The 16074-nt window shown below is 30.0% G+C and overlaps 2 protein-coding genes and 1 long non-coding RNA gene across 3 annotated transcripts; all 3 read right to left on the bottom strand.

Annotated features, from left to right (window-relative positions):
* Window positions 1–2287: 2287 nt before the first annotated feature.
* LOC145332485 (uncharacterized) lies at window positions 2288–4214 on the bottom strand. The gene is made up of 6 exons (XM_080177487.1): window positions 4163–4214; window positions 3396–3502; window positions 3098–3203; window positions 2907–2989; window positions 2723–2816; window positions 2288–2433 (listed from the first exon to the last, which is right to left on the bottom strand). Exons 3-6 carry the CDS (start codon window positions 3198–3200, stop codon window positions 2288–2290), a joined length of 426 nt encoding a protein of 141 aa, XP_080033613.1. The 5' UTR covers window positions 3201–3203; window positions 3396–3502; window positions 4163–4214.
* A 576-nt stretch (window positions 4215–4790) lies between these two features.
* On the bottom strand, window positions 4791–14947 carry LOC145332094 (uncharacterized). The gene is made up of 10 exons (XM_080177027.1): window positions 14879–14947; window positions 14158–14292; window positions 13290–13387; window positions 13099–13204; window positions 9076–9204; window positions 8540–8656; window positions 8228–8349; window positions 5602–5716; window positions 5249–5355; window positions 4791–4923 (listed from the first exon to the last, which is right to left on the bottom strand). The coding sequence occupies exons 2-10, from the start codon at window positions 14281–14283 to the stop codon at window positions 4797–4799; spliced, it is 1047 nt and encodes a 348-aa protein (XP_080033153.1). The 5' UTR covers window positions 14284–14292; window positions 14879–14947; the 3' UTR covers window positions 4791–4796.
* Window positions 14948–15104: 157 nt separating this feature from the next.
* On the bottom strand, window positions 15105–16065 carry LOC145332095 (uncharacterized). Its single transcript, XR_013884025.1, has 3 exons — window positions 15951–16065; window positions 15554–15661; window positions 15105–15232 (listed from the first exon to the last, which is right to left on the bottom strand). It is a non-coding gene; the product is annotated as an uncharacterized LOC145332095 (long non-coding RNA).
* Between the last annotated feature and the right edge of the window lie 9 nt (window positions 16066–16074).

Genomic DNA, 16074 nt, shown 5'->3' on the forward strand with positions numbered 1-16074 from the left:
AACGCAAATTTAAAATGGGATAAGGTCGACTTTTCCCCCTCCTACCAGTGCCCCTAGAGGCTTCTAGGGGTGTAGCCGCTAGTATATACATAAAGGTAAACATTTTCTGAAAAAAATTCTTCTTCTAGCTTTAAGAGTACAGAAATTACAGCCTTTTGAAAACGGCCCTTAAAAAAACAAGGTTGTTCAATAAAAAAGTAAAAATTACTTTGATCCACTTATTGTCGGAAATTTAATATCAAACAGGGGACTTGCACAAAAATTTCTAGCCGTCTAGCTCTAGTAGAAACCGAGATAACAGAGTGAACGTTCAATCCCCCCCCCCCCCCCCCTCCCCTCGACCTATTAAGGTCAATAAAGGGGACCAACCGATAAAGGTAAAACATAGCTGAGTAAATTCGCTACTAAAAATAAACTGTAAAGTCATCCTAGAATTAATCAAAATTTTTACTTAGTTTCTTGCGAAGAAATCTGCGATACCGTCGCTAATTCTTAAAATTATTATCTATGCTTTTGTCATACAAAATTTAATTCTTTAATAATTTGTATTAAATTTAAATATGGAATGTAAATATCATAAGTAGAAATTATTTGTTTCTATCAATGCGTTGCAAAATTTTAAGTTCGCCAAATTTAAGATATGTCAGAGAGCCAGACCCACCATTTTAGAAGTCACCCAAAAATCAAGTTCAATATATAAATGCAGCCCTTATTTATGGCAGCTTAAAAACATTCATTGCTGAAATTTAAATGTGACACCTTTCATACTTTGCCTACTTCTATACTTTGATTCCATAATAAAGTCCAAAATAATAAATTTTGGCCAATTAATTCTCTTTATTGGAATTAAAGAAATTCTGAATGTTTATAATTTCCTGGGTCAATGTGTAATTCATTAAATACGGTTTGTCTCATTTCATCATAAGTCATTTTTAGAAGCTCTGAATTGTTGTTACAAATCCATATTGTTTATTAGTTTCATCACATTTCATGTATTATCTAAAGAAATTTTTATCCTCCAACTTACCAACTCAAAATTAACAATTCCAATAGATAACGTTTATCACTTTGAAATGTATTATGTTTAACAACTATAATAGATATAATTCTAAAACTATATTCCTTCCAATTTTATGTTTGTTTAGCAAAATTTTAGACCTTGATATTTAGATTTTGAAATACAACAAATATAAAATTTCCTTTAGGATACGATTTTGAAAAAAATAGCTAATGTTCAAAAAAACATGGGATTTTTCCTGTTTTAGTTTTGACAGTTTCAAATAGAGCCCAATATAAAGCTGAAATACCACATAGGCTTCCTAGTGGGTCCATTATTCCTCTGAATAATAATAAAATTTAAATAAGAACTTATTTAGTTGCTTAATTAGTTGGCTGGTTATTTTGATAACAGCAAACAACAGTCTGGAATTTTGTGTGAAGATTTAAATTGCTAATAAGTATACTCTACAATAATTAAATCCTTCTGTTTGTCTTTCATGTTCCCTTTATTTTTATCTGTTGACTGTACTTTCTTTTATATTAAATGTGCTGCTTATTGATGTTGACATGTCTTCCAAGTTTTTTTCTGTAACATTAAGGAATTTTACCTGCCAGCTAAGTCTCCAAGAGTATGCTTTTTCCTGCTCACTTTTCCTGACAAAGTTACTGTTAGTTGAGCCCTTATTTCTTCGTCTATAAGTTATTTGCCTCAATTTATTTAACCCTAATATCCAAACTTTTATTTCCAAGCATGGGACTTGATAAACCTCAATTTTTTTTACCAGCTTCAGTTCTAAACTTAGTCCAAACATGACAATATATGTGGCCATTTTCTGATTCTTTTTTCATTTGTTAAGTATCTTTAATTAAATATGCACCTGATTCAAAATTCATGAGATAAAACTTTGTGATTAATGGTGCATATTAAAAGTTTCAATGAAACCAGGAAAGTAAGAACCACACAGCACCATTACACTTAAATTTCATATAAAGTATTACTTATTCAGATATTAACTAGTTTAAAGGCTTTAATAAAATTAGAAATATATCTGCTAGATTGCTGTTTGCTGATTCTCTCTGGCCCTCAGAATTGTAAATTGGAAAAAATGGACATCTGATTCTTTGATTATATGATCTTTATTTCTTTTGAACACAGAAAAAACTAGAGCTGATTAAATATAGCAGGATTATACACAGACCAACTTCCTCACAACTTAATAAAATATTGAGTTCATGGTAAATAAAATTAAAAAGTGTGATTGAACATAGATTAACAAGAAATACATGCTTAGAAGAACACAAATGCATAATTTATTGAGTACAATCCTGTGGAGTTTGTCAGACTTTCAGCAGTAGCCCATTCATTTATAATTAGAGATCTTTTCAAACATTTGGATTCAGTGTCCAATAGGGTAGACCAGTCATTACATAAAACTATAGCATTTAAAATTAAATATAGGGTTTAAGTGATGAAAATATTTTTAGATGGATATAACATTAGTTAAATAATTAAGTTAAAAATTCAAACAAATAAAAAATTATAATTTTTTAAATAAAAGAATTTGATAGATAAAAAGGTTTAAATTAATTATGTTTAATGTTTAAATAAAGCTTGTTGCAAATAGACTAATTGTTTACTGATTTATTATTGTTATTTATAAGTAATATTTTATGTGATATTTTAGATTACACAAAGATAAGAATATGATGAAAAAATGCTTACTACAAATATATGTTGCATTAATTTCTCTTCTATATCTTTCACATGTTGAACTCAATGGATAATCTTCAAATTCAAAGGTATTTTTGCAGGATTTCTAAATGAAAAGTGATTTATAAAATAAACTTGTAAACCTGGATCAATAAAATTTGCAATCTTAGATAACTTGGCTTGGAAATATTTCTACCTTTCCATGACAATTTTCTCTTAATTTATGAACAACATTTGTATCTACACAATCAGCATCTGGACCACCCTTTGGGTCATCAGCTATATAGAAAAATTTTACATAAATAAAAAAGAAAGGTCATAAATAAATCTAATAAATGTTTCATTAGCATATAAATTTGAAGATCAAAAGAAAGATGAAAATAATACCTTGTTCTCCATTGCACAGTTGTTTTTTATTCAACTTTTTATATCGTCCAAAGTAAGCAGATTTTACATATACATTCAAGAAAGAAAAGCATTTTATCTCCATTTCCTTAGAAAATAATAATTTTAAATTTTCAAAATAGTTTATACCTAAAATATAACAAATGTCAATTAGATTTAAATAAAATGAATATGTTTGTTAAATCTTTAGTTTTGATAAAGGTTTTTACATTATCCTGAATTTAATTAAGAAAAATGAATTATGTAAGAGATTTGCAGCAAACAAACTGAATATTATTACCTCTCCATCCACCCCGCAGCTGTGTGAGATAGGAAGGCTTTGAACATGAGGATCATTCTCCACTTTACCCTCAAAAGGCACCTGTGGTGGTTTGGGGCACAATGGAGCTAAAATTAAGAATGCATACTTTTATTGTTATTGTCAGAAAAAGTATTGCCACAAAATCTCTTTATAATAAAATTTTAGAATTCCCTTTAAAATTTCATTAAGATTTATTTAAGCAGCTCTATAAAAATTTAGGTTTAAGACCCCATAGATGCCTTTGTTAGAAATCATAAACGGTGTATCTAGCACACTAAGTATTTAAAATCCTTATAAACATAATACATAATACATATGTATTTAATTTGGATTGATTTGGACTGTTCTCAAACAAAAATACAGAAATTCCAGAATAGTTATTTCTCACATCGTATTATAAACGGCTTTCCGCGGATATAGAATGTACAATTATGAGATTAAAACTAGTTTTTTTAGCCCCAAGGTGACGAAGTCACTGGCAAAAAAACTAGTTTTAATCTTATGATTGTACATTTCTATATTCGTAGAAAGCTGGATATAATACGATGCTAGACATAGTTTTTTCGTATGGATGAGAACCGGTTCCTATCCACTGCATTCGAATAAATACGAAAAATAAAATTACAGACTATTTTCTGCATGTTTAATTCCTGCAATTTCAATGAAGGTATAAATAAGAGAGGCTTACTGAATTTTACTTTTTTTGGCTTTGAAGTATGAAAAAGTATAGAATATAGAATGTGCACCTGAAAGACATCTTGGCCATTTGGAAGGATCTTCAGGGGCATTGAAAAATCCTCGTCTATTTTTATTATAATTTATGTACTGCTATTTAGTCAAGGGATTATTATTGTATACAAACAACATATTATTTTAGCAGACAAGTAACAGAATAGTAAAATATCTCTGATGTGTAGTAGAATTTTATCAAATACCATTTAAGGGCTCAAATATAATAGTTTGTATGTACTAACAATTTTCGGTATAGTCCCTTTCATAACATCACACCTTATGAGGCGATTCTTCATATTTTTCACATTAACTTTTCTCCTATTTCTAGCCCCTGTGGGGCTAATTACTTAACCCTGTGGGGCAATCACCTAACCCAATATAACCTAACCTAACCTAAGATAACCTAAAAAAAGCAATTTTAAAAATACAACAAATCGCCCCTTATGGGGCGATGTTATGAAAGGGACTATTCCCCAATTTTTAATACATAATCCTTATAGTAAAGTAACATGATGTTTTTCTATTTTTTTCTACTTTTTTCTTTTAAAGCTAAATTAAAAAAATGGGTTATCAAAAACAACTCCTCCCTCAAGAGCCTCCTAGCCGCTAGCATACATAAAACTATTAATAAATAAATATTGCCTTCTTCTAACCACCAATTGGATATTTAACAGTACATACATTCCTTGAGCCACCAGCTCCATCTTTGCATTCATAGTTGACCTCCAAGATTTCTGGATCATCCTCAAAGAACATACCCCTTCGACAGGCATACCTATATCAATTGGTGATGTGAGTGGTGCTCCTTTAGATTAGCACTTTTCATATTGTCTGTCTTTTTTCATCTATTTGTCTATAGTCTGTCAATCTTTTTTTTATGATTTGTCAACCTTTCAACTATTATTTTAGCTCAATCTTTATACTCTATATTCTTCAAGCATGTTCCTTATAAAATTATCATTGTTCTGTCCATCATACTTGTATTTGATTAAACAGCATTGATAAAAAATGTTAAACCTTTAAATTCTTGAGAATGTAAGTAAGAATTACACAATTCCTTAAAAGAAAAATAATTGCAATAAAAGTCATTGAAATTATACCTGGCAATTCCCCCAAATGGCATGACCTCTCCTTCCCAGTCAAGGAGAATTAGATTAGTTCCCTCTGGGGGAGCTGGAGGCCGAAGACATCCAACCCAATCACATTCCTGTTAAAAAGTACTTGTTTTCAAATCACAGTTTAAATTTACCTAAGCATCTTTGTAAAGTAAAATAAAAAGAGAAGAAATAGTTTACAAAAGAATAAACTTTACATATAAAATCACTATTAGTGACACAATCATATATTTGTAACCTCTTCCTAACATACTAATAAAATTAGAATCCTAAAACTAAAAATACTTTCCAACAAATTTCATACAAATAATGCCTGCAAGTTAACAAAAAACTCTTACTGGAAGTTCTGTGAGGGTTGGGTTCCATTGTCTGTTCCACTGACAATGCATCTTCTGTATGGGATGAAAGGATCCATCATCACTCTTAAACTCTCTTGCTGCTCCACAACCATAACTAAGAGAAGGTTTTTAATTTGTTGAAACTATCATTTCAAATAGTATGGTATATATTTGCAATATTGGTTTTAAAATCTTTAATTTAAAGGAATCCTGCAAGAAATACCACGCTTAGACTGCTGAAAGACTGCCACAAGTAGACCCAATACCCCAAATTTGAAGCCTTCAGCTTCTATAACAAAAAAGTTCTAGGCATTTTAAAATGACATTTTATGTACAATGAAAATTTTGAAAGAATTTCAATGCTAATGTTAGAAATTTTGAATTTAAACTACGTGGCCTAGAAACAAAATTATAAACTTATTTTTGTCATAAATTTAGATTGCCAGTAACTAATTATATTTTTACAATAAAAATGCCCATTTTTATAGTCAAACCCATTTTAAAAAATTAAGTTTAACTTGCGTAACGATCATGCTTATAACTGAAAAACTAGTACTTTGTAATACTATCTTTAACTATTAAATGTAAAATCTAATATGTACTAATTTAACCTAACATACAAACAAAACAATAATCATAACTTTTTTAAAAGCGAAGCTTTTCTATAATTATGGTCGGTCCGTCCGTCCGTACGTCTGTCCGAGATAGATAGCTTTTATTCGTTAATTTAGGCATGTTAGAATTGTCCTATCGATTTCAAACTTTGCATGATGATTCCTGTAGTAGTTAGGTACGATTTAGAAAGCGTAGCAACTCTATAATCATTACCAGAATGTCCGTACGTCCATTTTAAACATGTTGATTTTTCTAATTTTTTAACAGCAAATTCTTATGTGAGCTAATTATCCATTTGATCTGATTTTTGGTATATTGATTCCTGGGACAACAAAGAACAATATTTTAAGCGAAGCAACTCTATAATCAAATCCTAAAAATGTAAGTATGTCCATAAACTCAATGAACATTATCCTGTATCAAGAAGTTTTTCAACAAATTTAACTACAATTTTGCTTCGACTCTTATACTTTTATATTGTGATAATTCAGTTTAGACACTATACAAGTGTTAATGTCCATTTGTCCTACTGTTTCAGTGCTTCGCTTTTATGGATGTTGTCATCCTTGTTTTACTTTGTATATTGTTATATTTAATGAAATAAATATTCTAAATGATGATAAACTTGCATTGTACCGAGTGTACTGTAGCCAATCAGAAGGCTGAATCAGTTTAGCAACCAATCACAGCTGAGCTTGTATTAGTTTCCCCCTTTTTTTTCCGCTATGATTTTTGTTTAAAAATGCAATTTAAATCGATTTTTTTTTCTCATAGATTTTGACTATGAAATTTGGTGTTTTTATTGTAAAAATGTAATCAGTTACCGGAAATCTAAGTTTCTGACAAAGATAAGGTTATAATTTTGTGTCTAGGTGACGTATTTTGATATTGTTTTTTTCTTTTATGAGCATTGGAAAACTTTCAAAATTTTCATTGTACATAAAATGCTATTTTGAAATGCCTAGAACTTTTTTGTTATTGAAGCTGAAGGCTTTAAATTTGGGGTATTGGGTCTACTTGTGGTAGTCTTTCAGCAGTTCAAGCGTGGTAGTTCTTGCAGGCGTCCTTTAATGAAAAAAATACTTTAAAATTAATTGGAAGTCTGTATTAGGAACACAAAATAGAAACATATCAATTTTATTAAACTGTTTTTAAACTATTTTTGAAAGGTATATCAAAAATATACTTTGACACCTGTAGAATCCTACTGCAAAGCCGAAAATGAGAACAATTGCCCACATCAATTTTTATTAGGATTTTAAAATTAGGTTTTTTGATTTTATCTATTAATACTAATTAAAAATTAATTCTTTACAATATATCAATGAATTAACATAAAAATGTTTCATGTCTATTATACATTAAAACACATGAAAATTGGCTGTAAATTAAGATAACAACAAATGTTTATGCAATACAACAAATCTATTTTTGTTACATATACAAATATGATATAAAATAAGATTATTCAAACATATTTTTAAAAATATTTTTAAAAGTATGTATCTTTTATGAGTAGGGTTTTCATTCTTTTCATTTTCATTAAATAAAATTATTTAACTACGTTTGAAATAAGTCACTTTGTGAAAACACTCTTTCCGAAATTATAAAGAATTGAAATGAAAGAAGATTTCTTATTGGTTTAAATTCAGCATTGTACTTTTTATTGTATTATGTCAGATTTTTCAATGAAATTTATTGTTTTAGAAAAGAAAATTATTTCCATTGAACAGAGTAATGTTTTTTTTATTGTATCAGTATAAAGTGAATTATATAAAATTGCTACAATATTACACGAAGTAAAAAAAGATCTTTTGATCTGGTAAAAATGACCAGAGCAACAGAAAAATTTTATTTTTAAATTCCCCCAAAAAAGTTTATTGGGGACTTAATTCAAATTTGGGCTCTGCAGTCTGATTCTATAGGTGTCCTAGTATATTTTTTATCCCCCATTCAAAAATAGTTTAAAACAGTTTAAGACTCCTATATGTGGTTCATAAAAGATACTTACGTAAGTGTTACATCATAGTTTCTATCAAAAGTTGTATGATTATGTTCTGAAGTAAGATTCTTTTCCAGTGCTGAGGGAGGAAGAGGGTATTTAAAGTATTTTATATGCACGTACCCATCATCCTTCAAAATCATTAATTTTACTAAATTACTAAATAAAAAGAATTCTTTTTATTGGCTATAAGATTTTTTATTCAGCTTCCTTTTACATCATATATGTATTTCTGATTGACACACTGTTAGAGGCTACACTTTATGACACTGGATGTAAAAAAGGACTAGATCACAAAAGTTGTAGAATCCAACACTTTACCTTTTTAAGTACATACTCTTCATCAGTTGGTATAGGTGGAGGTAAAGGACACTCAATGTCAACAAGACAAGTTGGCCAATTTCCTCTCTCATTTACAAAGTCATAATGACCATCCTCCTAAATTGAAACAATAAAATAGTAAAAATACAAGAATAGTTATTTCTCATATTGTATTTTAAACAGCTTTCCCCATCTTGAAACAATGGGGTTTAATCTTATAATTGTACATTTCTATATTCACAGAAAATTGGATATAATACAACGCTAGGCATAATTTCTGAGTATGGCTGAGAACCAGTTCAAATCCACCAGATATTAATCAGTTTTAAAGCAATACGGGGAAAAGTATTTAAAATATATGCCCCCTCTCCCTTTTCGCTGTATTTTAAGTAACCTTCAGCCACAGCCACTAAGAGCTTCAGCTGCAAATTAGCATTAAGTTATAGCTATCCTCAGCTACAGTTGTAACCTTGCATTTAGCTGCAGACCTTCTGTTTGGCTAAAGACATGGCTGTCAACACCTTAAACTTATTTACCTTGCACAGCATGGAAAACTCTGATTTAGATCTATCCTTTTCAAAGTACATTGTGTGCTTGGTTCCTTGCTTATTTTGACATTCATACTCCTTCATCATGCCCACTCTTGTCCAGGCAGAAGTCTTTTCCTAGAATTTAGAAGTTAAATATATATCATTTTTATGTTGTTGTCTAAATACTTGATTGAAAAGACTATTATACATACAAAATTATTCAAGAAGCATTTTAAACTTTTCTTATCCTTTACTATTTACCATTACACTGTATTCCAGAAATCCCGAAAAATTACAAAAAATCATAGAGAGTGTTTATTTGAAAATTTTGATGTAATTTTATTTAAATAGCAATAAGTATACATATATCTTTTCAAATAATGGTGAAAAATACTTATAATAGGGGTTTTACACAAGGGGCGTCAAAGGGGGGTGTAAAGATAGTCTAAAAAGCACATTTCAGAAGCTGTAACTCCTTTGTTTTTAAGCTACATTGACGGGAATCATATCAAAAGATATTATACAACCCAACTAACAATGTTTGTTAGCCCCAAACAGTCTGGGGGGGGGGGGGGGGGTCGCCCCCCCCTCTGGTATTTTCTATCTCATTTTCTGTGTGTGAAAGATGACTTGTTTAAACTGGGTACGACACATAACTGAAAGTTGAATATCTCCATCCTGGCGTGCACAGGATGCCAGGATACCTGGCAAGGATCATACAGGTATAGAGCAAAAATATTTTTTTTATGACTTAAACTTAACATTTCATCTTACCAAAATACTAAAATATCCTATACTTTTACATCCCAATATGAAATATACATAGGTGTTCAAGTCAATTTCCGGTTCCAACTTCCAGGTATGATACTTGAGGTCCTGATCCTGCAGGTCTCCAGAAATCTTTAATAAGCTCCTGTTACCTCAAGTTTTTACTTAGAGACTTCAAATTTTAAACTTAAGCTATTCCAACAACAATACACGACCAACTAAAATTTCATGAAAATCTACCGTCGTTTTCTCGCCGAGAGCCGCCGCTGAAATTTATATTTTGAGATTTCTAATACAAAGTTTACATACAGATTAGTCAATTTCCTACTCATTTTCTGTGTGTATATTTAAGCTGGGAGGGAGGGAACAATGGGCTGTTTATTATACTAGTCCACAAAGTTTTATATTAGTGTTTTCTTTTTGTATGCATAACAACTTTTGGGGCTTTTATTGAATTTGATTGGTTGGTTGAGTGTCCAAAAATTTCAACATGTAGGGGCAATTTTATTTATTAGCATTGGGGATGTACATTAATTTACCGGCCAATGTCTTATCCCTTTAGATCATAGTTATGTAAGACTCTAATTTTTATTTTCATTTTACTTTAAAGGAAACAGTTTCTATCTTAATCAACATAAATTTTACTCTTCTTTGTTAATAAGTATGAAAGAACCTTTTGTGAAAGGTTGCTCAATAAAAGGGTAAAAGGAGTAGATAATGTTAAACATATAAAATCAGAATATTTTTTGTTGATCAAGGAAAACACATACAAATTTTTTGACTTCTAGCTTTAATGGGATCCAAGATTGATATAAATCGAGCAACCCCCTCCCCCCAATAAAAAGGTATGATAGTTAAGATAAGAACTTAGGCATTAATGGATAATCTTTTATTTGATTTTAAAACTTTTCTTTACTTTAAGTTTAATTGAATAGGTGTTTTAAATAACAAGAAATATATATTACTTTAGTGTCTTAAAAAATTGTTTTTTTTTGGTTGACTCTAGTTAATTAAGTGCTTAAAAAAAGAAACTTCTCATAATTTTGCATAAACAGACTAAAGTTCTCTGATATTGCACATACATCTAATATCACCATGTTAGAGGATTTGCTTGGGATCTTTTGCTCTTAAAAGATCTGAAACCAAACGTAAAATTTTCATTAGAAGAAAATTGTTTATTTTACAGAAATCGGGTATGCTAAGAAAACCATTACAATTACAACAAAAAATGGAAATTTGACTTCTTTTAAAGGCTAAACATATAAATTATTACATACTAATTCCAAAAAAAATTAATACTTAACCCATTAGTGACGAACCGGCTTTTAACGCCCGGTTCCAGAAAATGCCGAAAAAAACCGGTTCTCAGTTTTAGGATTGCATCATTCTCAGTATGAATCCCCCCTCTACTACCCTGGTTTTCATTTCCCCCTGGAGCAGGCAGATTTGCTTACTTCCGTTTGCCAGTATAGCTCAACAAAATTTGAAAACCAAGAAAAACAAGGTGATTTTAAAATACCCCTCCCAACTTTTTTGTTTATGAAGTAAAGTTAGTGATTTTTTTCGTGAAATTTAAAGTTTATTGGCATTTACATTCATTTGTGAATTCGTTTTATTCAAATTATTATTTTTTATATGATTTTTTTATCGTTTTTTTACGTTCTATATAGACCCGGCTCGGCATATGGGGGGGAAGTCTGAAATTTTCATTACCCGGTTTTACTAATAGATCTTTTTTACAACAACAACAAAAACCGGGTTTATTAACCAAAAAGGGGTGGTACCTATAGCCAAAATCTTAAATGTGATATAAATTGTTTTGTATGTTAGTTGTAGCTCTATCAATTACATGAGGTTATGTAGTTTTCAATTACGGATCGTATCGTAGTTTTAAAAAGTGTTCATCTCACTTTGGGCGTTCAAAAACTACATTTTTAATTTTTTGGCCCAAATAACCGGGTATTTAGGTCGCAAACGGGCTTTAATGCCGGGGGAAAGCACCAAAAAACGCCAAAAACGGTTATTAATGCCGCAAGTTTTTTTTACTCGCGCCGAACCGGGTTTTATTGCAACTTTCCTGTGCACGCCACTAGAGCAAAACAAAAAAATTGGAATTCCGTTTTTACCATTATAAAGCTTCCCTGAGATTTTCAGCTCGATCGGTCCATAAAAGTGGCGCTCGGCACTAATGGGTTAAAGGACGCCTGTAAGAAATACCACGCTTTAACTGCTGAAAGACTGCCACAAGTAGACCCAATACCCCAAATTTAAAGCCTTCAGCTTCAATAACAAAAAAGTTCTAGGCATTTCAAAATAGCATTTTATGTATAATGAAAATTTTCAAAGATTTCCAATGCTTATAAAAGAAAAAACAATATTAAATTACGTCGCCTAGACACAAAATTATGACTTTATCTTTGTCAGAAACTTAGATTGCCGGTAACTGATTACATTTTTACAATAAAAACACCACATCTCATAGTCAAAATTCATGAAAAAAATCGATTTAAATTGCATTTTTAAACGAAAATCATAGCGGAAACAAAGGGGGAAACTCAGCTGTGATTGGTTGCTTAGCTGATTCAGCCTTCTGATTGGCTACAGTACATTTGATACAACGCAAGTTAAACCTAATTTTTTTAATGATTTTGACTATAAAAATGGGTATTTTTTTTGTAAAAATATAATTAGTTACTGGTTGCCTAAATTTATGACAAAAATAAGCTTCTAATTTTGTCTCTAGGCCACGTAATCTAATTTCAAAATTTCTAACATTAGCACTGTAATTCTTTCAAAATTTTCATTGTACATAAAATGTCATTTTAAAATGCCTAGAACTTTTTTGTTATAGAAGCTGAAGGCTTCAAATTTGGGGAATTGGGTCTACTTGTGGCAGTCTTTCAGCAGTTAAAGCCTGGTATTTCTTGCAGGTTTCCTTTAACAATAGCTTTAAAGATAAAGGGTCCATACTGATTTGATATTTAGTTTAGTTGACCTTAAAAATGTTGTTTACTATAATGAAAATGAACTTAATTCCACATTAATTACACATTTATTATTATTTTTCATAGTAAAGAACTAATTTTTTCGGCTTTATTTCCAAAAACTTGTGTATAATACTAAACAATCGTTTAAAAGTGTATTTTCCAAAATGTAAAAAACGATTTTTGTCACTGGCTGGAACATAGTGCATTAGGTGTTCATATGTTTTTGTAATTGCATTTTAGTGGAAGTAAAAAAGGATGCAAAGTATGAACTAACCTTGAGAAAAGAGTCCCCAGGAATTATAAAAGGTTTTACACAGTCAGTTATTTTACATTCAGGTAGAGTGTTCTTGTAAGGGAACCACATTTTATTCCATTGGCACCTAAATATTTAAAAGATAATAGAGAAAGTATTACTAATATTTGTGGTCAATTATTTGTATAAAGTTAGAAATTTCTCAAGATTACCTTGTCCTCAGGAAAATAGTATCTCCTTTCTTGTCCAAGTCTACATCAAATTCAGATCCATTGACACATCTATACTCTATAGTTGTATTATAGGTTTCCTAAAGAAATATGTAATGTGACAAATCTTATTATTAATAATAAAATCTTGTTCTTTAAAAAGAAACAATACTTTAATTTATGCTTCTTAAAAAACATTTGAGGTATGAAATTAGATCTGCAATGATAACTAATAAACTTACATTTTTGTTGAAACACTTATCTAAATTGATTTATGGTATATTCAAATTAACTACCAACATAAAATATCTATTAGCTATAATTAAAAAAAAAAATCACAAAATCACTGTACAAAAAATATTAGATTTCCCATAGAAAAAAAGAGGGATAAAATTGAAAAACTCTATTACTTGAAAAAAATTATACAAAACTGGAATACTATTTTTTAATGCAAACACTATTTGATTTTTTGTTGCAACTTCATGTCTCTTTAATTAAAAACTAGCGGCTACGCCCCTAGAGGCCTCTAGGGGCAATTAAATGTTTTTTTTTATTTAAGATATCTGATCTGAGAAATAATTTGTCTATGTTTGATCAGCTGTTTAAATTCAAATTCATGTGTCTACGCAGCGCCAAGCGCTACGCGGCGAGAATATTTCATTTTTTTGTGATTTCTCTTGGGAGGGTGGAGGTACCCTCCCCCAAAATAGTTAAAAACCTTCCTGGGACCTATGAGAATCTACCCTGTTAAGGAGAACCCGATCGGTTCAGCGGTTAGCGAGATCCTTCGGTACACACAGACAGACACACAGACAGACACACAGACACACAGACATCCTGTTACTTTAGTATAAGGATTAATCCCAATTACCTCATATTCTTGATTCAACCAAATTCTGGAACCATTCACAGTTGGTTCAGGAGGAGGACCACACCATACTGTTTCTGTACAGTTGGGCCACTGAGTCGGAATTGCATAGATACCCTCACCAGCCATACATTGGACCTTAAATCAAAATAAAATCTTAAATATTTATAATAATGAACAAATTAACTGTAAAATGTTCTTGACATAGATAGAGGCTCAGGCTGTGAAAAATAACATGACTCATAAATACTAAAGTTTACACAAAAATCAGATTAAATTTGAAGTCCCAAAGTATATTATGCTATTCCAACTGTACATCAAGACCTTTAAAAGTCACATACACAAAAATATGTACAATTTTGTTTACAGTTCTAAATTAAAGTTCTTTCTGCCTGTTAAATTCTGACACTCTTCAAAAACTAAAGTTCATTTGTTCTTCCTTTTGCATTGCTTTAATGGATTTAGCATCCCAGTTTTTTTGTAGACTACATTTTTTCAAAACTGTAGTGACCTGACTATTGGATTTCTAGGGATGTAGGTAACGGACAATGGGCAATAAATTAGATTTTAATAGATTAGCTGAAAGGTTTTGAAAAAATATAGATAAGATTGAGAAGGAGTTCTAATAATAATGGATTGCTAGTGTATAAACATACTCTATTCACAAAAACATTTAATAAGGTAAAGCTAAAGCTAAATCTAAATAATTATAAAGCATTTATACCTTTATTTCTGTTTTAGTTGGATTAATTTCTGTATTCTCAATGAAATGGTTGTCCTTACACTTGTATACAACACTATGAGTTTATCAATAGTTTATATATATCTATTATTTATATTTTTTAAAATAAATTTTCTAAGGATTGTTGTTAGGTTAATATTCAAAATCTAACATATTGAGTTAATTTATATAAAATTAGAATAAATAATTTGTTTTAATAAGCTATTGCCTTTTTGTAAATGGAACATGATGAGCAGTAATCTCAGGAGTAATAACAAGATCTATATTGTACTTAGGATCAGGGTGAGGATGACTACCATCTTCCAGGTTAGGATGGCCACAATGATGGATATCACACTAAAATCAATATTTCATGAAAATTTTTTTCATGTTACATTACAGATCTGGTTTGTTTTGTAGTAGCAACATAAACTAAAATAATATGCTTTAATATTACAATGCATTGGGAAAAAAATCAAGCTTTTATACAAGAATGGAGAATTGCCCTTTGTTGGGTTGTTTACCTTTAACGATCTGGTCAACACTAGAATATATTAAGAAAGAAAAAAACATCAGCTTTCTTTTACACAGACAAAGAAAACGTTTAGGGGTTATATTTTTCTCCTTGATGATTAAGTATTAAGATAATCCTCTAAATATATAATTAAGTTGCCTTACTTTAAGCTTAGGGACATTAATTGGATAGGTTTTCTTCCATCTACATTTGGTGCTAGTTTGAGCTGCAAGAGTTCCAGTATCACCCTCTTTAATCCATCTTCGCTTATCCTAGAAAAAAAGAGTTGATTTTATTATTTGTACACTCAAAATAAAAATTTCCTTTGCAGCTCAACAATTTATTGTAATAAAACTCATATGAATTTCAAATATACATATAATGTTTTTTTTAAGAATGAAAAAAATATCTTTCTGAAATAAAAAAAAAATAGTTCAATATAAAAATTTTGTTTATCAGTAGTAAATAATTTACTTAATAAATGCTTTAATACAGAAAAAAATTATAAATGGAAACGTTTTTTTAACCTGTATTGAAGATCTATAGAAATACATAGAATACCTTACAATGGTAGGTAATGATGGAGTTGTAGTTCAGAATTGCTGGCTAATTTTATAGTAACATAGTAACTTATTAAATTATCTATTACATTTTCATAAGTTATGTAACCTAAAACCTTCTCCCC

The sequence above is a fragment of the Acartia tonsa genome, chromosome 11, assembly GCF_053477335.1.
Source record: "Acartia tonsa isolate MP-2025a chromosome 11, ASM5347733v1, whole genome shotgun sequence".
Classification (NCBI taxonomy): domain Eukaryota; kingdom Metazoa; phylum Arthropoda; class Copepoda; order Calanoida; family Acartiidae; genus Acartia; species Acartia tonsa.